Source organism: Humulus lupulus, chromosome 8, assembly GCF_963169125.1.
Source record: "Humulus lupulus chromosome 8, drHumLupu1.1, whole genome shotgun sequence".
Classification (NCBI taxonomy): domain Eukaryota; kingdom Viridiplantae; phylum Streptophyta; class Magnoliopsida; order Rosales; family Cannabaceae; genus Humulus; species Humulus lupulus.
This window is the reverse complement of record NC_084800.1, coordinates 84713276-84737707: the sequence shown is the minus strand read 5'-3', so window position 1 is coordinate 84737707 and position 24432 is coordinate 84713276. Positions and strand designations below refer to the sequence as shown.

Below are 24432 nucleotides of genomic sequence, written 5' to 3'. Positions count from 1 at the left end.
GCCTAATTTTGGCCTCGAGGAAGTTACGTTCTTACTTCCAAGCCCATCCAATTACAGTCTTGACTGACCAACCTCTTCGGCAAGTTTTGCAAAAGCCAGAGGCTGCAGGTCGTTTATTGAAATGGGCGGTCGAACTTAGGCAATTTGATATGACATACTCACCATGACCAGCAATAAAAGGACAAGTCTTGGCTGACTTCATTGCTAAGTTCACTGAACTTCCAGATAACGAGCAGGGTGAAAAATCTAACGCGCCTGAGCCTCAAGTTGAAGCTCCTTCGTGGAAACTGTTCACAGACGGATCGTCCAACGAATCCCACGCAGGAGCAGGGGTGATATTGATAACGCCAGAAGGGCATCGATTTCACTGCACAATTAGGTTTGATTTCACCGCTTCGAACAACAAAGCTGAATATGAAGCCCTACTCGCTGGATTAAGGTTAGCCAAAGACATGAACATAAAAGTGCTGGACATCTACAGTGATTCGCATCTGGTAGTGAATCAGATCTTAGGGGAATACCAAGCATGAGGCCTAAAACTGGTGGCTTATCTGGACAAGACGAAGGATCTGTTAGCACAATTCGAAAAATATACCCTCCAGCAAGTACCGCGAGATCAGAATTCAAACGCGGATGCCTTAGCCAAACTCGCGAGTGCAAAAGATGCTGACACTTTAAATATAGTACCAGTTGAGCGGCTACGCGCACCAAGCATACGAGCAGACGAAACCAGTATGGTGATCCAATTAGCAGACACATGGATGGCACCATACTTAGAGTATCTCAAGAACGGCACATTACCAGCAGATAGAAACAAAGCTAGGACCCTTTAGAGACAGTCTTCAAGGTATATATTGGTCAATGGTATTTTGTACCGAAGAGGATACTCGATGCCACTGCTAAGATGTGTTACACCAGAAAAGGCTAAAGAGCTAATGAAGGAAGTGCATGAAGGCTTCTGCGAAGACCATTTTGGGGGGAAAAGCCTATCAAAAAAGATCTTAAGGCAGAGTTATTTCTGGCCGACAATGAATGAAGTCTCAATGGAGTTTGTGCGAAAATGTGATAAGTGTCAGAGGTTTTCTAAGATCCCACGGGCAGCTCCTAATGAGTTAAAGCAAATGCAAAGTCCATGGCCCTTCGCAGTATGGGGTATAGATTTAATTGGGTCCTTGCTGATAGGAAAAGGTGGGGTGAAATACGCAGTGGTGGCTGTCGACTACTTCACTAAATGGGCCGAGGCTGAGCCACTCGCAACCATAATGACAAAGAAAGTACTTGATTTCATCATCAAAAACATTGTTTGTCGATATGGATTACCAAGGAAGATCGTTTCAGATAATGGCACCCAATTTGATAGTGACTTGTTCACAGACTTCTGCGAGAGGCATTGCATCATCAAGAGCTTTTCTTCAGTTGCTCATCCCCAGGAAAATGGATAGGTCGAAGCAATAATAAAACATTAAAAGACACCCTGAAGAATAGGCTCGAAGAAGCTAAAGGAGCATGGCCAGAACAATTGCCTGAAGTCCTCTGGTCGTATAGAACTTCTCACCGAACAGCAACAGGTCATACCCCATTTTCCTTAGCATACGGGTATGAAGCTATGTTGCATGTCGAGTTAGATCCGCCCTCGCATCACAGAATAACATACGACCAAGACAAAAATAGCCAACTATTGATGGAATCGAGGAGAAACGAGAAAAAGTCCAACTCCGAGTAGCTGCGTACCAGCAAAAAGTCACCCGGTATTTTAACTCTAAAGTAAAAGAAAGAAAGTTCAACATCGGAGACTTAGTACTTCGAAGAGTTTTCTTAAACACCCGTGACCAAGCTGTTGGAGTACTCGGGCCAAACTGGAAAGGACCTTACCAGATTGAAGAAGTCCTTCATCCAGGCACTTACAAACTTGCACGCTTAAATGGAGATCTCGTTCCGCGTTATTGGAATGGAGAACACCTGCGCAAGTGTTATCAGTAAACAGTCCTTCTTAAAGGACTGGCTTGTATTAATTTTTACTTTTTACAAGTTTTGAAAAAGGGTTGGTCATGTTATATGGCTAATCGCTTATAAGTGTAAGATCTTTTAAAGATCACTCGTAAAGACATGTTTAGTCCACTTAAATACAAGAATTATAAAGGACTGTGCGCAGCCAGTCATTCTTGCCAAACTTTGTAAATTTTTACAAGTATTTGCTCATTACGTGTGTTGTTTTGCTGTATTATAAGTTTTACATTTTATACCGAGCAGTAATGTTCGTACAGGTTGTGGTCAAGGCAAGTGACCAAGGACCTAAAGCTCCTCGATCACTTGGGGGGCATATAAGGTACATAGAAAGCAAAGCATACCAAGAGGTATGTAAACACATGAGCAAAATAAGTGAAAGCATGCTATGGTGCTTAGAGTATTTTTCAAAAATTATATCTTGTTAAATCAAGTCAAAGTACTATGCTAAGTTCGGTCATGCGAACAGATGTTATAATAAAGCAAAAAATATTATAATATCAAAAGAATCCTTTTACACCGTGAGCAGTAATGCTCGGATGTAAATGTTATACTTAAAAGGAAAAGCTGCCTATGCAGCAATATAAAAATATATTGTTTTTACATCACTAACCGGAGGTCGTACAAGTTAAAGAAAAAGAAAGAAAGAAAAAGAGCAAGAAAAAGGACTAGGCAGCTGGAGGATCTTGAGGAGTGTCCTTGTTGACAACTTCTTCTTCGGCTTCCCCTCCTTCAATCCCTGTGGCTAGCGAAATCTCGGGGGAGGCAGGAACTCTGGCCCTTTCTTCAACAGCCAAACGAGCAGCACAGCAGGCAACTCAGCTTCCCTTGCATGCTTTGGAAGATAGTCGAAGTTTGCCCTTTGATTATGCTTCCAAAAATCGTAGAAGCATTGAAGTGTCGCATTCTTGTACCTTTCCAGATCCATGGCGTTTGTGAGCTTGAGTTGCTCCACTTGGCTCTTCAGGCTGGCAATGCTCTTATCTTTAGCAAGACCTTCCTGCTGGAGTTTTTTGACTTCGCTCCAGTGGGTTCAGCTGGCCTCCTGGTATTCCTCTCTTTGTTTCCTAGCACTTTCCAGAGAGGCCTATTTCTCCACCAGATCCGCAGCCAAAGAGTCCTTCTGCTGGGTCACCACCTCCAGCTCTCTAGCGTGCCTTGCCTCCGCAGCTCGCAGCTCCTCCATTAGCTCTAGCTCCCGAGCACGGGACTGCTCGACGCTAGCACCCGTGCGGACATGAGCAGCCGTCATGGTCAGCATTGCCTACAATCAAAGAATAAGAGTTAGACTGACTTCAAAAAGGAAAATCAAGACCATGAACACAAAAGAGAAGGAAGATTACTTACACTGGCCACTTCATTGAGGGCTCTATTGAGGATCTGGTCGACCCCCATTGTCTCTGCTCCAGCCATGGCCTCTTTGCAGCTTTCATGCTTAAGGATGTGAGCAAGACGATCCTTGGCCGACCTTAGGGCACAGCCCGATAGTGCAGCCCAAGGGGGAACACCCTCAGCTTGTGGAGTCTGTTCAGTGGGGGCCGGAGGTGAAGGAGTCGTAGCAGCAGGAGAAGGCGAAGGCAGAATTTCTTGCTCGTGAGGAGCAGGAGGATGGACAAATGTGTGACCAGAGGGCCCATCCGTCGAAGGCTCGGTGCCTCGGCTCTTCTTAGCCGGAGGCATCTGACTGGGCTCCCCAGCATGTTTCCTGGTCGATTTCTTCTTTCGGACCAAGGGAGCTTCAACTTCCTCTGGAGTGCTGTAGATATCAAACACATTTGCCGAGTCCATTTCTACAAGAATAATAAACATGCAAGCAGTGGGGCAGAGTAAATGACTAAGTACATTATATCAGGAAAAGAAGCAGAGGAAAATTACAAAGTCAAATACCTGAGCTATCACTACTGGTCGCTATACTATTGACTCTACTAGTCGTACATTCACTCTCTGGCCTGAAGAAGTCTGGCCCTAGGTTTGGAGCATATGTAAAATTGTCGTCCCCGTCAAACAAATGACAGGGAATTGGCAAGTTATCTAAGAGTGAAATAACTGTACCATTTTCGTCAGAGGACTCGTCTAAGTCTATGACAGGTCGGTTGCCTTTTGTTTTCCCTTTCCTTGAGGGGCAAAGGACCTTTCTGCTGGAGGGGTGCCAATGGGTTCCCTGATCGAAACCCCAATTGGTCTCCGTCGAGGAGGAGACATTGGCGGTTGCTGATCGGGTTCTTCCTCAGCAGTGGCACTTCTTACTGTGGATTCCCTCACGTCCTAGTGAGGGGCCAGAAGGCCAACTAGCCTTAAGTTGGCCTTGGTGACCAGCGTCTTGAAGCTCTTCTCGACGTCCATCATGCTGGCCAACATGGCAGACCTCAACACCATGTCTGGTGTTGGGTCTGGTCGCAACCATGGGCCTGAAAAACACAAGAAGTTCTACAAATAATGCAAGGAAAAGAGCCAAGTAAAACCAACAATCAACAAAAGAAGACTTTTACCTCCTCGAGTGAAGGCCAAGTTGCTCGCGACCATGTCGGTCGTGAGGAAATACTCCTGACTGTATTTCCCCACGTCTGAGATATGGGTTGTGTCACTAAGGAAGGTACGGCTGGTTTCCTGATGACAAAAGTGAAAAAACCCTATACCAGATTGTTGGTGGTTGGACTTAAGGTCAAAAAGGTAATTGACCTAGTGGGGAGTAGGCTCGGGCCATTTTTTGTGGTTATAAAGGATATAGAGTGCAGCAAGCATTCTATATCCATTTGGTGTGATTTGGAAATGGGCAACTCTAAAATAGTTGGCCACCCCTTGGAAGAAAGGATGAAGAGGAAGGGTGGCCCCTGCCTCAATGTGAAACCAGGACCAAGCGCTATAAACGCCCCCAGGCAGATTAGCCCTTTGGTCTAGTTTGGGCTTGACTATGGTCACCCCGATCAGACTGTATTTTCTTAAGTAGTTGGCGATCATTCTGATCGTCACCCTACTTTCAGGGACTACATACCACTCAACATCCGGCTGAATAGCATGTCGAGGGAAGGCTTGGACTTGAATGAGAGGGTCAGAAGCAATATTTTCTCGACCACTGGTTGAGGGAACCCCAGCCTGTGAGCCAGACTGGGCTAGAGGATTTGAAGGGTTTGCAGGATTTTTCTTCTTTCGGGCGGTGGACTTAACACGACCTATTCTAACTGGAGTTGGTTGGGGTCTGGGAGGAGAAATTCTGGAGAAAGGAATCTCGTGGATGCGCTGAGCTGACTGTTCTTCACCCTCGAGCAGCTGCGCAAGTAGGTCATCCTCTATTGGCCTCTCACCTCCCCACAAATCTGGCATTAAAAGCTGCGAACAAAAAGAGGGGGAGGTGAGGATGAAGAGCCTAAAAAGTTGGTTAGAATAACGCTGCTCGTATATAAAAGATTAACTCTTATACAACCGAGCAGCATTCTAACGAAAACTAAAATTTTCATACGAACAGTTTGAAAAATAGATCAAAAAGTGAAAGTAAAAAGTTTTTCTGAAAAAGCTTTTTCAACTTCAGTAAGGGCGGGAAAAACCCAGTTTTTCCACTAGCCTAAAGATCGAATTTTTACTTTGATTTTATGTCATAAACCTATGATCTCGACTATCAAAATGATTCATAACCCCTACGAAACAAGTATGCTCTACCATATCTAACGTCAGTAAGCAAATGCCCTATTTTCATGCATTTTTACCCAAGAACACGGAGCTGTATCAGAACCTAAAATACTAGCTTAAATAAGCATGCATGGCACAATAAAGGGAATGAAAATTCTGAAAATTACCTATGCGGAGATTGTGAAGTCCTGGAAAAATCTTGTTCTGGGCGTACGAACAACAAAGTCGTTGAACAACGGAGGATGGTCTTCAAAGAAACTCTGGGTTCTGACTTGGGAGTTCATGGAAGAGTTCTTGGCAGAAGATGGCGAGTAAAAGGTGAAAAAGTAATTTTGAAGGCTATATATATTGTCTGAGATATAGCAAAAAGAGGTAATCATGAGTTCCCCTTTTTTGAAGCATGGGGAAGCGTAATAGCCATCACAAGTTTACTTGGAAACCGAAAAGGCATGATTGGACGTAATTAGGTTACTTTTTTTCGAGGAGGCACGAACTACTCTGTCAGATTTGGTGGGGTAATCGAAGGGTCATTTTCCTAAATTTTATTTATTGATGGTCGTAATAAATAAACTTGGGGGGCAAATGTTATCCAAAAAGCAGGTGTGGATGACGTGCCAGAAATTTTCAACACATGGCATAGAATTTGCTCGACCATCGACCAGGGAGATTTTCCTGACACAGCATTTGGGTTTTATATACAACCAGTCTGATCGTGTACTCTGTATATTTTGAAATAATCTTGTATAATTGTAATCATATCCGAGATTATCTCCTATGATACCTGATTATCCGATTAATTAGGTAACAATATCTGTAATTGATTTATGTAACCCACCATGAGCCTATAAATATACAAGAAATAGCTCAAGGTGGGATCTTTGGGCCAAGGATTTTTACGCTTTTGAACAGTGAACAAGAGAATTTCAGCTATTATCTCTCATTTGTAATACTCATCTCTCTAAGGCTTGCGAAACTCGGAGAACCCTAGTTCTTTGATCACACCTTTGAGAATCAAGATCAATAATAGCTTAAGTGGACATAGGTCATTACCAATTCCTGGGGACAAACCACTATAAATCGTTGTGTTAATTTATTTTCTTTCCATTAGATCTAATTCAATATCTTCTATTACATCACGCTTTTGACTCCGTGTCAGTTAACCAAAACTAGGGTCAACAAAGGTGAACAAACCTAATCTCTACAAAATAAAGACACTCTTCAAAATAACATAATGTTTACAAATATTCAAAATGGAAGAGATGAAAATTCCAAAGGCCTTGGCAAGATATTTATAGGCAGAGAAATCGTCCAAGACCATCATTTTATGGTATCTTTGAAATCAATTTGCGAATTCCTTTGATTTAGGAAATCAGCCAGCAAGATGAATTCTGCGTCGACAGAAAAGGAAACCGATGAGTCAACAACGCAATCAGTTTTATCTGACAAAACGAACATGGTCATTTCTTTTGACCATGTTCATTTTCGACACCTTCTTTATTCCAGAATAAACATAATCCCACATAATCCCTTAAAATAATCTCAAGATAATTGCAAAATATATTTTTACCAAAAATTAATTATTTGTGATAAATAAGGCAACAAATATATTCACACTTAAAGATATTTTCATATTAGAAAATCAGCTGAATAATTTGATAATTAATCCAAAAATCAAAATGGAGATATGCTACTAATTTTCTTTAAACATTTTAAAATATTTTGTCTAAATTAAAGTTTAGCCAATAAAGGATTTTACAATTATTAATAAAAGAATAGAAATAATTTTTTACTTGGTTAATCACTTTGCTTACGTGTTTTATTTTCATGATTATTTGTTTAATATAAACCTCTATTAAATCTCGAGCATATAACTAATCATATTTATAATGAAGTAATCACAGTGGAATATAAATATGATTATATGTTTAAACATAAGTTAGTCCTAAGATTAGTCAATACACAGGATTTACACTGACTTGTCAATCTACGGTATAATCTACTTACACATTGTAGTATTATGTTCTTTCCAGAACATTAGCAAAATAGATAAGATCGGATGTATTTGTTACATTGGACTAGACCAATATTGACAATAGATAAGATAAGTAAACATATCGTTATTATCTATTCTAGTCATATCATACAATTGAGCATAGGTTAATTCAATTTCAAATCTGAATGGTTAGTATTCTAACTGATTGTATTATTTGAGTTCTTTGACTTGTTCGTTACCAGCTTACCCTACGGACTAACACATACTTACATTTTAGGAACTTGGTAGTATAATTGAGTGGGAGTGTTAATCATAGATATGAACATCTGTAGCTTCTGATGAAGAAGTAACGATGGTTTCCTTTTAGTTTGATTTGAGGTGATAAATGATAGAGATCTCATTTCAGCAATTAATATTAGTTTACTGAAATATCATTTACGAGGACTAAGTGTTTTAAGGGTAAAATACAATTAGAGGTAAAACAATATTTTAGTCTCATCTCATTGTAGACCGTCTATAGAGGATTGAGTGAAAATTATGGTTGTAACAATGGATAACTAATAACATATCTATACTGGTTATAGAGTGTTCTATGAATTCAAGAGTGCAATTCTGAAACTTTAGTGGAGTCACAAGAAATTAATAAGTTAGTAAATTTATTTGTTAAATTTATGATAACTTATTGGAGCTTGATTTCATAGGTCCATGGACACCACTGCACCTTGGATAAAATCATCTAGATAGTCTCAATTAATTGATGTAATTATCAAATAGAAGTCCAACGGGCTTATAATTAAATAAGAAATTTCACGGGCCTATAGCCTATGAGAATTTCAACCTAATGGCTGATATTACCTATTAGTTTATTGATTTTTTTTTATTAAATAAGTGACATAATTGAGCCTATAAAAAGAATGCTAAGTGAGATTTGAAAAAGATAAACAAATAATCAGAAGATCTAGTTTTGATGCTTTAGGGTTTTAGACTCTCTCTACAGCAAAAATCATTTTCTAAGCCTCAATATTCTCTTCCCTTCTTCTCTCTATATCTTTCTCATGTGTTGAGAATTACCCACTCTAGTTAAGGTGATTCTAAGGATAATGTAGAAGACTGTGAAAAAATTTGAAGATCGATTCAGTTTCTTAGTGATACCCTGCAACATAAAGGATACAAGGGTTAGAGAAATTGAATGAGTGACTCATTCAATTTGCTACACATAATGTAAGTGCTCTTGTCGTTATCTCTGTTTAAATTTAATTATAGAAACATGTTCTAGGCTTTCTTATATTAATTTATTTAGTGTATGATTTACATAAAAATAAATAAGATCGTATATAAGTTTTCCCAACACTACTATCATCTTAGAATTGTTATTCATCTAATAGTTTAGGATTCTAAGTAGAGTGATAAATTACAATAAGTATTGTGATGGGTATTTTAATTGTGATGAAGTGTAGAACCTAGATTAAATGAATTGCATACTTAATGAACTTGTTGCCTAGATTAACTTGTTTCCACAAAATGTAATGATTTTCTTGTTTTGTATAAATTGCATGCTTAATGGGTTTATTGCTTGGTAAAAATGATTAATTAAGAGCGCTTAACTTTAATTAGTTAGAATAGGAAAATTGAGATAATTGACTACTTAGGTGTTATCTGTGGAGTTAATAGTTTAATTGGGAGTATGAAATATTATTAGTTATTGTTGATAGATTGATTGTTGAAGGTGAAGAATAATTCTTATCTATTTTCTAAAATCGTATTATCCATTGTTCTTTTGATTATTGCTTTATTTTTATGTTATTACATCTTTAAAAAAATTCCTTTTTAATTCTTGTTTACATTTTGAATAATAAGTTAACTAATAGTCTTTGTGGGTTCGACCTTTGTTTGCCACTATACTGAAGTAGTTGGTAGAATTAAGAAATAAATATAACTAAATTTGGTACGGCATATGGCACGCATCAAATTTTTGGCGTTGTTGTCGAAGACTATTTTATTCAATTATCTATTTATTTATTTATTTTATTTTTACTAACTTGTTCTATTAGTTGTGGTTTATGTTTTTAGGACTTTCATAGAATTTAGTTGGAGACATGACGATGTGTAATTGACAATTTATCAATTTATTCAATGTCTCCCAACGAATAAATAGATATGACCCAACATAATGACCACATAAGCGAGACCTAGTCGAGCTAACGACGTTAAACAAGGTATTTGCATGAGTTTTTCTTACCCTTATCTTTTTATTTTGCATTGATTTTTATTTAATTTGTGCCTTGAGGACACGACTTATATTAAGTGTGGGGGGAGTCAATCGTCGTATTCTATCTTATTTTTATTAAATTTTTAGTTTATTTTTATTTTTATTAGTTTTAGTAGTAAAGCATGGTTAAGTTGAAAATAATTAGTCTATGGTAAAAAAAATTATTGTGAATGATATAATTTTAGGAAAATAATAGATTCTACATGAATTTTGTGTTTGACTTTTGTTCTGATTACTGTTTAGGCTTGATTCTTAATTTTTGAACTTTTGCACATGATTGAATTTACTTAGTTACTAGTACTTTAAAGAGATTTAAGCATGCTAAGATAATATATTTTTTTTAGTCTCTACCACTCTAGAACTTATTAAATTATTATTTGAGGCAAAATTTATAAGTTACATGTGATTAGGGATATGATATAGGCAATTTATTTGGATCGATTGAGTCTTTCAAGCCTACCTTATTTATTTGTTCCCTATACATGAGCCTTATGAAACGGAAAAAAATATCCTTATTTTAAACCCATCACACCATAGGTGTTTAATGCTTGATTGTTTGTTGTGAGGGAAGTTGTAAAGTGGGAAATTATTGAATTAAGGTTTTGTATAGGGGTTGTGCTTTAAATGTATATAATATCCTATTTCTCTAAAAAAAAAAATTGCCAAAATAAAAATAACACTTGCAACAATTCAAGTGTGGGGGAAATAGTGATATTTATGTTTGAAAAAAGAAAAAAAAATAGTTTGGAAATTGTTGGAGAATATTTGTAAGGATCTAATGTAGAAGAAAATGTATGCTATTGTGTGATTTAAGCTGAAAATTGTATTTCTTAGCTACCTCTAGCCCTAACCTTACATTATAAGCCTATTAAGTCCTATTGATCTTTGATTATGTGTATCTACATTAGTGGAAGATGATTTGATAATGATCCTATGGAGTGGAAGTTCATCAAAATAAATATTTTTATAAGAGACAATTTTTAAATTAGTTTTGCAATATGTAAAATGATTTGAGTGCTAGTGATACAGTGAATTTTATTGCACACACAAGAATTGAGTTTAATACAAGACTAGATATTTAATACTTATATTAATATAAATTTAAATATTATAAAATATCATTATAATAATATATATAATCTTAATTTTTATTAAAAATAATTATCAAGGATATCATATTTTAAAAAATTATACAATGCTTTATTTTTCATTTATTCTTTTATATATAATATTGTTGATATGACAATGATACAAATTTAATAAAACAATAATGAGTTTATACCTTTTTGGATCATGTGTTTTGTCCGATTACCTATTTAGATCATGTATTTTGACAAATTACTTTTTGGACTCTATGTTTTGTAAAATGGTTAAAATAGAACCTTAAACCCAATTTTGGTTAATGTTTTCTCAACTAAAATCACAAATAATTTACCAAACTAATAATTCAGACAAAAAAAAAATCATTCTACTTAAAAACTGTGTTGTTATATTCAATTTTTTGCAAAATCAAAATTGAGTTTAAGGTTCTATTTTAACTATTTTACAAAACATAGAGTCCAACAAATAATTTATTAAAATACAGAGCTCAAACAAATAATGAGACACAACACAAGTTCCAAAAAAGTATAAACCCAACAATAATTTTGGTAAAAAGAAGGAAGTTTTTCTGTTCTAGTTTTGATGCTTCTGTTTCTGGCTTTTCTTGTTTTTGGATGCATAGCTGATAGTCACTCTTCTGTGGAAACTCAAAGCCAGAGGCGGCAAAAATTGTCACGATGTTTTGGGTTTTGGAATAGGGGCAGAGAGAAATGGAGGGACTCAATTTTGAATTGAGTTGGTTTGGGCCTCAGATAGAGGCCCAAAACCCACTTAGTTCTTCCACATGGTTTCAATTGCAGATCATGGTTCATAGATTCATAACGTACATGTAGTTTGTTGTTCTTTGTATTTTTCACTCAGTTTGGGTCCAGTTTTGGATTTAGATAATGTTAAAGCTACCAATTTTTTTCATGGAAATTAGCACGGGACTATATTAAGAATGTAACCTTTTTGTTTTGTTTGCATTTGAACTGAAAATGCGGCATAGGTTTTCTTTTCAGAATTCTGAATAAGCCATGCAAGCAATAAAATACAGTACATATATCTTTCTATGCAGCATCCAGTGGTGAAGGATAGTAGTACCCTGCCTAAGATGTATGTGCTTTTGCAAAGTAGCCATACTCTCAGGGGGGATTTTCTTGGGAGTGCTAGTAGTTTGCTGAAACCTTTCCTCCAACCAAATGTCTAAAGAACAGAGGCTGGAGCCAACTGAAACAAAATCTCTTATGCCTTGCTGTTCTTAATTCATGTAAAACATGGTTCAGTTTGTTACCTGCCCCAGAATCAAAACAAAATGAACACAAGTCAGCAGTAGCCTTCAAAATTGAAGAAGAAGATGGCGAGCTGCTAAAAAATAGAAATGATAAGCAAGTAAACACACCTCACCCGAAGCAAAAATCGGGCGAACTTGTTCAAATATTTCAACTACGTTTCCTACTGCATTGATCTGCAAGCATATAGATTAGCTGCACTAGTGAGCTTGAGGACAAATGCAATAAACTTATGAACAGGCAAGAAATGTTAAAATAAGAAACAGAAAAATCCTGGTTAAAGACAACCAAACAAAGATTACAGCAGTCAGTAAAATTCTTAAGCATGTATCCAACGGTTAGGAACAACAGTACTGACAAAATATAACCCAACTCCAATCCTTGAATGTGCCGCACACCAAACAATTAACTTGAAAAAATTTCCTTTCTCTGAGTAGTAATTGATAACCGGACAATTTAATGCTTCAAACATTTTAAGACGTTTTTTCATAGTTTCAATGTTATCATCAACTCTGCCCTGTAATAAAGCATCCTTAGCAATCAATGGGCTGTACAACATAAAAAATTTAAAACTAGATAGTAAACAAGAACCTGATTACGATTTAGCACTCGCTTCACCATCTCTTCTTCAGGACAGTCAAAGAAAAGCACCAAGTTTGGTTCTGCTCCAGTCTACAATGGGGTGAGGATGGTTAGATTCGAAGAGCAGTTCCAGGAATCTACTGAACCAAATCATTAACATTGAAATGATATTTATAACAGCTTGAAGCATTTTATTGAAATCAAATAACAACTATATTATGATAAGGATCCAGATCACCCAACCAGCTTCCTTTGATGTCTTCCACTTTTTCCTTTCATATAATGTTATCTTATAAATTTGCTGAGACCTTGTTATCTTTATAGCCCTTAAAACTATCAAATATAGAAATACATAATCGCCTTTTACTCCATAAGAGAAAAGGCAGAGAATCAAACTCACAATTTTTTCAAAAGCTACGCGATTCTCTTCACTTTGAGGGAAACCGTCTATAAGAAATCTCTTATTGTCACTTGATTTCATCTCCCTCTGAATCAGTTTGACTGTCACTTGTGAGGGAACAATTTTTCCTTCTCTGATAGTATTTAGAATCATGGAGCTGAAATTGTAGTTGGATATTAAGATAGCTTAAAAATAAAAATAAAATGTATTAATTAGACATTATCAACAATTAACAAGAATGAGTAATGGTTACCCATATTCACTTTTGGAAGCAATTTCCCTTCTAAGCAGATCTCCTGCACTCAAATGTTTGAACCCATAGGTGTCGATGATCTTTTTGCATTGTGTACCTTTTCCACTACTTGGGCCACCTGAGAGCAAAAACGAAAAAACTCAGATCATCAACATGAATCATGAATTGGTTGAACTTCAATGCATGAACTAAAAATTTCAGGGCATATCAAGAACACCTAAAAGAAAAGTAAAAAGATTTGGCAATGAAAAATTGTTACCTAAGACAAAAGTTATGAATGGTTTTGCCTGTAACAAAATAATATGACAAGCGTTATAAGAAGTCAAATAGTGATATATTAGTTAGAATTAATGATCATAAAATTCCTAACAAGGCAGAAGCAAAAGAAAAATCATGCAATTGAAACTTTATTAATCAAACTTTTAGAAAGTATTAAAAAGCAATACAGTACATTGTATGGCTACCTCTGTGGCAAAAGTTTCCCAAAACTTGAATGTAAATACTCCCTGCATTCAGTGTAAGTAGGAATCAAATCAAAATCTGAAGAAGTTAGAGAAATAATTAAAAGAAAAGAAAAATAAATTGGCACATGGGATCTAATATGAACCAGTTCCTTTGACACCAAAACATGTTGACCAAACTGAGAAGATACCAAGAAGTACACATTCACCCAAAACTAATTTTTCATGTTACCCTTATGAGATTCAGACAAACACTTACAATGAATCATTTTGCACCCACATTTCACAAGCTAGAGATACGATTTGGGAATGAGCAGAGAGAAGCAAAAGCTATAACTCACTCCCCATGAAGATGAAATTCAAGGCTGGTGCTGTACCTGGTTAAGAATAGAGGGCTTCGAGGACGAAACCAGTGGAGAAAGTAAAGCCACATGCCTCCACATCTCTCTCCAGTTTTTTTTTTGGTGGAGAGTGTTGTTTTTTTTACTTTCTTTTTCAGTCAGGCAAATCGTCGAGCAGGTTGCGCGCTAAGTTGGTCACCGCATGTCTACCTACACGTTCACTTCAATCTATGAACATTAAGAGTAACAGTTCAAACTAAATGATGCATACCTTGATCCACATTCTCTTCAAGCATGTAGAATTTGTAGACAAAGCTCTAAATATCTGTTAAGAGCTCAGCAGATGAATATACAGATGAAACTTCACTCGTCCAAAAGAACAATTTTTACTTCTCTGAAATTAATATCACTTGTTCGAGCTCCCACAAATGTTCATCAAAGCATAGTCACTGGCTTAATAACTAAAGTCGATCTGAGACTGTAACCATGAATCGCAATAAGCCAGAGAGGAACTCTTTGGCAGCTATAGCACTAGTGCCATAGGCCAAAAAAGACTCTTGTAGACAAACTATAAGGATTGACTATATGTCTAACCCCCTGTCTACTATCATCTTTCTCACTCTCTCAACATCCTCCAATCTGTCTGCATTGGCATAAATCTTCATCAAAAGCTCAAAATTCCGTTCGTTGTCAGGCTCAAGCTCGAAAAGTATTTCAGCTGCAACCTCCCCAAGTCCTACATCTTTATGAAGGTAGCAAGCATACAGCAGAGCCCCCCAAACAGTTGGACCTGCCTCAAACTCCATTCTCTCCACTATCATATTATAAGCCTCTTGGATTAGGCCTGCCCTTCCGTAAAGGTTCACCATACAACTGTAATGTTCCATGATTGGTTTTATTCTGTACTTGTTTGTCATGATAGTAAATATTTTCTTGCCTTCATCCACCAAACCTAAATGGGCACAAGTTGATAGTAAGGACACGAATGTAATATTGTCAGACAGTGCGCCAGCATTCTCCATCTGTTCAAAATAGATCAGTGCTCTTGGGTCTTTAGAATGAGCGGAAATGATAGAGTTCCACGAAACGACATCCCTCTCAGACATCTGATCAAACACCTGGCGTGCTCTATCCAACTCGCCATGCTTGGCATAGAGAACAATTAAGGAATTAGCAATGGACAAGTTCCACCCTACTTCTTGCCGAACTGCCCATCCATGAATCTGAACCCCAAGCTTTAATGATGTCACCCTGCTCAGAATGGCAGATGCAGCAACCGAATCCGGCCGATACCCTTTTTGAATCATTCGACGGAATATATCTAATGCTTGCAAAAAAAGCCCATGATGAATGTAACTTGTGAGAATCGAATTCCATGAAACTGAGTCTCGACTACTAATTTGATCAAAGACTCTACGAGCCTTTACAATGTCACCACATTTACCATACATGTCAACAAGTGCATTGAGAATAAAGCCATCATCTGCGAAACCCAACCGAACAACATGTCGATGCACTGCCATACCGATTTGTATAGACCCGATACCCCCACATGCCTTGAACACTCTAGGGAAGGTAAACCTGTCTGGCTCAAATCCCTCTTCTTCCATTTGAAAATATAGTGCCAGGGCGTCTTCGTACTGACACAGTTCAGTATACCCCGAGATAAGAGAATTCCACGCAAAAGCGGATGTGTTCTTCCTCTTACGCATTTCATCGAACACCTGGTGCGCATCCTCAACGCAACCACAAGAAGCATAGAGCCGAAGTAATTTCGACGACAGGCCTTCATTTCTTTTCAAAATGTTTCGCGGAATAAGGCGGTGAATTCGGGAGCCATGGTCGATAGCTCGTAGTTCGTAACAAGTTTCCAAAAGCGAAGCGAAGGTTTCAAGCTCAATATCCAAGTGGTTCTTCGCCGATGCTTCGAGTTCTTTGACGACAGCATCAAGTACTTCAAGCTTTGTTCTGGGGTAAGATTTTTGAGCAGTAAGAAGTGGAGTTGGATATGATTTTGGGAAAGAGAGGGAAGTTTTGCTGTTCTTGTTTTGATGCTTCTGTTTCTGGCTTTTCTTGTTTTTGGATGGAGAGAAGTTGATAGTCACTCTTCTGTGGAAACTCAAAGCCAGAGGAGGCAAAATTGTCGCCATGTTTTGGTTTTTGGAATAGAAGCAGAGAGAAATGGAGGGACTCAATTTTGAATTGAGTTGGTTTGGGCCTCAGATACGGGAAGTTGAGATTGGGTTGAAAATCGATGTGTGTGAATGTAGTGAACCTCTTGCCCATGGTCACACCACATTTGTTTTTGATTAAATTTAAATTAAATAAAAAAAATAAAGGGCTATGCTGATATCTTTGCTAAATTTCATGGAATGGGGCTTTGGTAGGCACGTGACAATGTTTTTTTTTTTTGACAAATACGTGACAATGTTTCTTAAGGAATAAATAAAGTCTTATTTTCTCCTCTCTTTTATGGAATGGGTAAATTTTACACTATACATCATAACATATTTAATTTTTTTAACATGCCTTCATAAAAATTCTCTCCATAATGTGCCCCCTCTCTTATTTTGGACAAAAATACCCTCCTCACTCAAATTTAACACTTCACACATTTTTTTCTCTATCTCTTTCTTTCATCCATCATTTACAGCCATTTTTTCACAGTTGCTCGGATCTAGAACGGATTGGAAGTTTCTTGGTGTTTTTTAAAAGAAAAAAGCATGGGTAATTATCATTTCATTAATCTACTTGTGAATATGAAATATCATGGTTAGATATTAGATTCGAATTGTTCCACAGTTGAGTTTGGATTTTTTTCTGCAATTTTTGAACTGTCCTTCGGATCTGCAATTATGTGGGAGCCATTCCAAAATCGATGGTACATCGATGGCATTTCGATGGTACATAGATGGAATGTCGATGCTGAGGCGAACATCTAATTTAGATGTTATTTTTGATGTAATATCGATGGTATATCGATGTTGAATCGATGACATATATGTTGATTTGGTTCAGCATCGATATGGCATCAATATACCATCGAAATGGAATCGCGTACAGATGGCAACCATCAGCATCGATGATACATCGATGGCATTTCGATGGTACATCGATGCCATTTCAATGGTACATTGATGGAATGTCGATGTTGAGGCGAACATCTAATTTAGATGTTATTTTCGATGTAATATCGATGGTGTATTGATGTTGAATCGATGTCATATATGTTGATTTGGTTCAGCATCGATATGGCATCAATGTGGCATTGACATACCATCGAAATGGAATCACGTACAGATGGCAACCATCAGCATCGATTATGCATCGAAATGTCATCGATGTTGAATTGCAATACAAATTTTCATAGGCACCGATTCTTCATCGATTACACTTTATTTTTATAATTTTCTTATGGTTTTTTTTTGTAAATTTGCAGGTTCCAGAGTTAATATAATTGTTTCTTACAACGGTGTTTGGGAACAGAAAGCAGAAAAATGGAATTTCAAAGCTGGTTTGAACACTATAATATATGTACCAATTGATGTTGGTTACATAGAATTATTGGAGAAGTTGTATTCAAAGTTGAAAGTGGATGAAACATTGTTTGACTTAAAGTTGGAAGTGTCGTTTACATGCAATGATTTTAGCGTAGATCCCATTGAAATCACAGATGATGAAGGAGTTAGTGCTCTTATTCTTGAAAATTCGAAGTCCTTAAAACATCGGGTTCCTTTATGCGTTAGTTCGATTACAAAGAACATTGCTCTTATTGATCCATCTCCTAGAGCGAGTGTTAATATGGAAAATCATAATCAATCCTGCACGGTTGTTCCACAAACAGCTCCTGGGCCAAGTGTATGCATAGGAGGTCCTAGTCATAATGAAACTTTTTTTCCCCCAACAAATATGATGGGTATGAGTTGAGCCTTATGTCAATGACGATCCAGTTGCCCATTTTGGTGATGATGATGAAAGAGTTGAGGGGTGCAGTAGTTCTGATGATAACTCAGAGGATCGGTTGTTGATGCTACATGTGGTTCGAGTAGATAATTTAGATGTACGACCATTGCCAAGACGTCAAGAAAGACAAGGACGGAGGACTGCTGGCTCAGAGAGCAGTCGTCCAACTACATAAGATGATGGAAATAGATGGAGTTCTCCAGCGTATACTGTTGAAGATATCCCATGCCCCTCTTATGTTATCCCCACGTTATCTGGGGTGAGTTGTGGAGTAATAGAAGTTGGGAAGGGTTTTGAGAACAAGTTAGAGTTAAAGACGAAGGCACACTTGTATGCAATGAAGCAGAACTTCGAGTTTGTGGTGAAGAAGTCAGGTACTGAAGTTTGGTATATCACTTGCAAGGATCCTAATTGTGGGTGGAGATTGAGGGGGAAGAGAATTCCTAAATCTGATATGTTTGAGATAACTTGTTTCACCAACAAACACACTTGCTCACTTGACCTCCGACATAAAGGCCATCGCCAAGCTGCACCTTAGGTTATTGGCCATTGCATAAAGAAAAAATATCAGACTGGATCGAATGCGTACATGGAAAACAACATAAGAGAGGACATTAAGAATGATTATGGCATTGAGTTGTCATATGGAAAAGCTTGGAGATGCCGAGAGGAGGCTCTTTCTTATGTCAGAGGGACACTGGAAGCTTCCTACCAGAAGTTACCATCATACCTGTTCATGCTTCAACAGAAAAATCCTGAGACGTTGCAGATTTTGTTACTGAGGAAGATCGATTCAAATATTGCTTTTTCTCACTCGGAGTTAGTAGAAGAGGGTTTCGTACATGTCGTCTTGTGTTATGTGTGGACGACACCATTTTAAAGACAAAATACGGTGGGCAGATGTTATGTGCAGTCGCGCTGGATGCAAATAACCATCTATATCCAGTTGCATTTGGTATTGTGGATAGTGAGAATCATGATTCTTGGAAGTATTTCATGTCAAAGCTAAAGGAAGCGATTGGGGAAGTCAAGGACCTGGCGTTTGTATCTGACAGGCAGGCAAGTATTACACATGCCTTGGAAACTATTTTCCTCGATGCCTATCACGGTGCTTGCTACCACCACATTAGTATGAATGTGGTTGCTAAATTCAAGACCGATCATTGTCATGTGTTGATGTATAATGCGACATATGCTTTTAGGAAATCCGAGTTCCACGCTAACTTCGAAAAAATCAAATCAAAAGACCCAGCCATTGCTCAATACCTAGAAGGCATAGGTTCTGATAAGTGGTCCCATGCTTACTTTCATGGAAATAGGTATGTCATTGTGAATTGTATTTTAATTTATGAAATCTTCTAAATGTATGTTACTATTAAATGTTAGTTTTCCTGGATACTAGGTGTTGACTGCGTTTTTAGCCAACGACGTGAGAACGTCAAATACGATAAGCCTTCAAGAGAAATAAAAACGACACAGACGGTTTAAACAAGAAAAGTAAATAACACAGGAGATTTTTATAGTGGTTCAACCCCGATTGTCGGTAATAGCCTAATCCACTTAGAGTTATGATTTATAGATCTATACTCAAGATCAGATGGACTAAGCCAACTGAGTTTCTTCAGTACAGACTGTGAAAATAAAAGAATTCTCTCTAATTTCAGCACTTTCTCTCTCTAGAATAGACAGACCCAACTTTCTCTCTCTAGAAAGAAGAAGCAGAAGAAGCCCCTCTCTCATCCCATAAGCTCTCTATTTATAGGCCTGGGATCCTCAACTGATATCCCCTTATGATAGGGATATTTTATTATATTTATTACATTTAAACATTCAAAATTCGAAATGTAACAAACCCCCCATTTGTGGGAAGAATGAGAGATTCCCACGTATGTTGTTGAAGCTGTCTTTGGGAATCTTGACTTAGTCTCCTCTAGCTAGTTGATCCACCTCCTACTAACCACCCATGCAAGTGTTGGTCGGACGTGCATGGTGGTAGGACATGCATGGTGGTAGGACATGTTTTCGTGGGTTGAACGTGCATGGTGGTAGGACATGCACTTCTCTCCTCTAACATGGCACTCTCCTCTAGCATGCCATGTTCCTCCTTGAACCAATCTCCTTGGCTTCTCCTCGGACCAAGGTGGTCCGAGGCAACCTCCTTGGCACCTCACCTTGGACAACATTGAGGCAACCTCCTTGGCACCTCACCTTGGACAACATTGAGGCAACCTCCTCCATGATATCTCACCTTGGACAAGTTCAAGGCATTCTCCTTTAGCATCTCCCAAACATGTCCGATCGAACATTGTATAGGCTCTCCTTATCAAAATCTAAGTCTCCATCCTCTTGCATGAGACTCCTCCTCCTTAGCTACTTACCTTGGACACGTTCGAGCCAACACTTAGGAAACCTTGGGAGGCTTGCCTCCTACACACCCTTGGGGTCTCTTAGGACCACATCCTCCTTGGGGTCTCCTAAGACCACTTTATCCTTGGGGTCTCCTAAGACCACTCCCTTGGGGTCTCCTAGGACCACTTCCTCCTTGGGGTCTCCTAGGACCACTCCCCTTAGCTCTCCTAGAATGCATTCTCCTTAGCCTCCTAGGATGCATTCTCCAATTTTTGGGTATAACACTAGGTATAATATAATCACAAGCAATTACGCTAAAAGTTTCAACAATAAGACCCAGGACGCTAGGAGCTTTCCGATAACTACATTCGTCGAATTTATTCCCTTCACACTACAATCCTGGTTCTGTGATAGGAGAGAAACTAGCGAGAAGACAACTACAACTCTTGCACCGACCTATGAGAAAAATTTGGTGGATATGGCTGAGAAAGCTCAATTCTTGATTCCTTATGCAATAGGGAGGCATGAGTTCCATGTGTTAGATGGTGAGCTGAATGGTGAAGTCGACCTCCTGAATAAGACATGCACATGTGGCGTGTTTCAGATTATTGGTATCCCATGTGCTCATGCACTATCTGGATCCCTTAAGCAAGGGGTGAACTTTTATTCGTTGTGTTCAGATTACTATAAAATTGAGACATGGAGGTCCTCTTTCACTGAATCTATATATCCTACTGGTAATGAGGAAGAGTGGATTGTTCCACATGACATTATGACAATAAAAGTGAGAACACCTGCGCAGAAAAACTCGGTTGGTCGTCCAAAGAAGAAACAAGGTAGGCCTAAGATGAAACGCCATCCTTCCAATGGAGATAAATTGGTTGTACAACGCAAGTGCAGCACTTGTGGAGGTCTAGGCCATAATAGGGCAACTTGTAAAGTTCGTGTTTGAAATTTATGGCATCAATGTTAAACTTTTTATTTGGGTACTAATGGTCTTTGTTAATATTTTTATTTGTGTATTAATGGAATTTGTTACTCTTTTTATTTGTGTATTAATGGACTTTGTTACTCGAAATGACATTTTTTATATACAAAACTAAGGAGAAATATACTATTGTGTGTCATCGAAATCAAAATAAATGTCCTAACATCAAGGGTACACATTCTCATAAAAAATGTCGATGCATAATTTATCCCTGAAGTACTGAATGTTGTCCTCGATGGCATATGAAAAGGGAATGTCTCCAAGAATAAACTCCAAGTGTTTGATGGCGAATACGCCGCAATCTCTGCTGAAACCAAGAAATCTTGATTGTGAGTGTATTAAAAATTAAAGGAGAACAGTGTTATGAAAATCTGAATTTAGTACGTCTACCTGGTTCTAGACTGTGGGACAATATCAGTGGACATGCGCCGCCAATCAAAGTTTGGAACGGCGATCTTCAGTCTAGCTATTTTCAACTTGGGGTGTCCTTTAAACATACCAGAAGCGTTGAGTAAAGATGGAAGCATCCTAGTCCAAGGCTTGATCAACTCAGACAACTTATTATGGCTAAAGTTGGAATGATCTGAGTCAAATACAGTGATCATCCAATCAGTGAAATTTACTTCGCAAAGGACCCAATGCCGATTTTCCAAGCACCGGTGGAAGTAGACCTCGTTGCAATCATCCCAAGGCTTCTTGTAGTTTTTGGCATCTCCTTTCAAGAAATTAAGAATGTCCGAGTCCCATTGGTAAGTCCTGCCATTTTTCTTGAATTCCTCATATCTAGCAGGAATATATTGTGTAAATGATGAATCAAGTACGGTGGCTTTCACGGGGTACGTCTTCGGCAACTCAAAAATACGTCTCCGTATAAGATAATTCGCAGCGTCGAGATGCTGCAAATAAATAGAGTAACGTTAAGGAAGAGTGGTGTAGAGTCCAAGAACTTTACTTAGCTAGTTAGATAGTAGTATTATAGTATTTATAGTATTATCTTTATGACTGTGGATTTTTGGTTCAGACTGGGAATTATTTGGACACTCATAGTAGTACTTGTAGATTTTCTAAGTTTAACCTATAGTTTAAGAATATTGATGTTAACCTAAGGTTTGATTAATATGACTGATATTAAGGATAATATTTATTATACTATAAGGTTTAGATAACAACCAATAGGATTTTAAGCACATGTTATGTATGGATGATTAAGGATTAAGTGTTTTGAGGATTTAATTTAATAAGGGTAAAGTTTGAATGCTTTAAGGTCAGTCAGCAGCTTTGAATACGTTGAGGGCTTAGTCAAGGTTGTTTACTCCATTCAAATTTAGATAAAAATGTGTAATTTCGTGTTTAAATAATCAGCGTGTGCCGATATATCGCAACTATAGGGGGCGATATATCGCAGCACGTAGATACGGAAAACACGAGACGATGCACGACTGCCTCGGGCATACTGGCCCAGGCGATATATCGCCTCCTTCAGCTTATTTTGAAACATTTTGAAATCGTTTTCCATTCAGCCCTTCAACCTCTTGATAAGTTCAGCACCTTTTTGAACGAGTCTTCAGCCTCTGCTGAACGATAATTCAAATTATTTTCACCTAAAAAGCTATTATTTTTATTCAAGTAAAATTAAGATCCTTTCATTCCTAAACTCTATAAATAGGACCTAGTACCCATCCATTATTCATCTTTTGCTCTAAGTTCAAAGGCTGCAAGTGCTAGGTGAGTGTGAGAGTGTAAACACCTGGGTTGGGGAATCATAAGCTTAATCATCATAAGCTTATCAAACACTTGGGGAAGTAAGGTTTTATAGTATTTCAGTTTGAGGTGTAGATTGGTCTTACAAGTCTTCAAGGTAACCCAAAACTCTAGTTCAATTCTGTACTTTTCTTTTAAGTTCTCATAGTCTTCTACTCAACCTCTAACCTTAATTTTTATTTTGGTTAGGAAATCTAAGTTCTTAAGCAAAAAGGTTTTGGTAAGTATGTTTCTCAAAGGTTTAGTCCTTCCATTCCTTTCATTTCTTTTTCTTCAAATCTACTCACCTTGTTATATATGGTTTTAGGAGTGTTCCAAAAGTCCCAACTCTGTCCTCACATCCCGGTAACTTTGGTAAGGAAAATAGGATAGAATCTATATGTTATATGCTTATGTTATCTTATGTTTTATGCTATGAAATATGTTATAAAATATGTTATGAAATATGTATGTTTGTAGGCTTGGGCATATGACCCATTTGACTAACAAGCCTCAAATAGATTATGGGCATATGACCTACTTAGCTAGTAGAACCCCACTAATCTAATGGGCATATGACTTGATTAGTCTATGGGACCCCAAGTAATAATGGCCATTATAGTATGTGCATGATATAAGTGTTATGTTAAGTTTTTATGTTTCTTATGAAATTTATGTATATGAACTATGTGTTAGATTTTTCCTTGCTGGGCATTAGGCTCATTCCTTTTTGTTTATACGTGCAGGAAAATAGCTATAGTGGCGGTAAGATTCGTGGATGCTTGGGGAATGTGTATCGGTGGTGAATGGAGTCAAGGAGTTGAGAGTTCGATTTTCGAGGATGTAGTCTTGTTTTATGGTTTTACATGTATTTTTCCGCACTTGCTATGTAACTCCTTTTATTTTAAATTATGTTTTGTTTTTAAGACAATGGGATCTCATATCCTACTTATTTTATGAAAATAACTCTTATTTCTACAAGTTTCCAATAAAGTTATGGTATTTTCGCAAATGTAAGTTTTATTAAGGATTTGTATGTATAGTTTCGTTAATGGTCCAAAAGTCTAGAGTAGTGGGTCATTACAAGTGGATT

The 24432-nt window shown here is 37.6% G+C and overlaps 2 protein-coding genes and 1 long non-coding RNA gene across 6 annotated transcripts in view; 1 reads left to right on the top strand and 2 right to left on the bottom strand.

Moving 5' to 3' along the window:
• The window catches only part of LOC133797999 (uncharacterized), a 77370-nt gene that overhangs the window by 4827 nt on the left and 48111 nt on the right, over positions 1-24432 (top strand). The gene's annotated exons all lie outside the window — the stretch shown is intronic.
• LOC133797998 (UMP-CMP kinase-like) lies at positions 11926-14835 on the bottom strand. Of its 4 annotated transcripts, none has more exons than XM_062236156.1 (9): positions 14336-14468; positions 13962-14003; positions 13757-13784; positions 13498-13615; positions 13245-13401; positions 12854-12934; positions 12674-12779; positions 12373-12440; positions 11926-12264 (listed from the first exon to the last, which is right to left on the bottom strand). In XM_062236156.1, exons 1-9 carry the CDS (start codon positions 14399-14401, stop codon positions 12253-12255), a joined length of 678 nt encoding a protein of 225 aa, XP_062092140.1. In that variant the 5' UTR covers positions 14402-14468; the 3' UTR covers positions 11926-12252. The 4 variants fall into 4 exon arrangements, with proteins under 4 accessions (XP_062092140.1, XP_062092139.1, XP_062092143.1 ...); XM_062236155.1 differs by having other exon boundaries at positions 12378-12440; XM_062236159.1 differs by lacking the exon at positions 12674-12779 and having other exon boundaries at positions 12373-12438; positions 14336-14835.
• Positions 14463-16577, bottom strand: LOC133797997 (pentatricopeptide repeat-containing protein At4g25270, chloroplastic-like). The gene has a single exon (XM_062236154.1). It carries the CDS (start codon positions 16447-16449, stop codon positions 14881-14883), a length of 1569 nt encoding a protein of 522 aa, XP_062092138.1. The 5' UTR covers positions 16450-16577; the 3' UTR covers positions 14463-14880.

Bases quoted from the DNA above. Each gene is read 5' to 3' on its own strand.
- LOC133797998 (XM_062236155.1), bottom strand. From the start codon at position 14,401: ATGTGGAGGCATGTGGCTTTACTTTCTCCACTGGTTTCGTCCTCGAAG. The intron at 12,441-12,673 runs AGTTAATTGTTT...CTATATGCTTGC, and splicing joins AGAGAAAGGAAATTTTTTCA to AGATCAATGCAGTAGGAAAC. The intron at 12,265-12,377 runs GTGAGGTGTGTT...ATTCTGGGGCAG, and splicing joins TCGCCCGATTTTTGCTTCGG to GTAACAAACTGAACCATGTT.
- LOC133797997 (XM_062236154.1), bottom strand. From the start codon at position 16,449: ATGGCGACAATTTTGCCTCCTCTGGCTTTGAGTTTCCACAGAAGAGTG.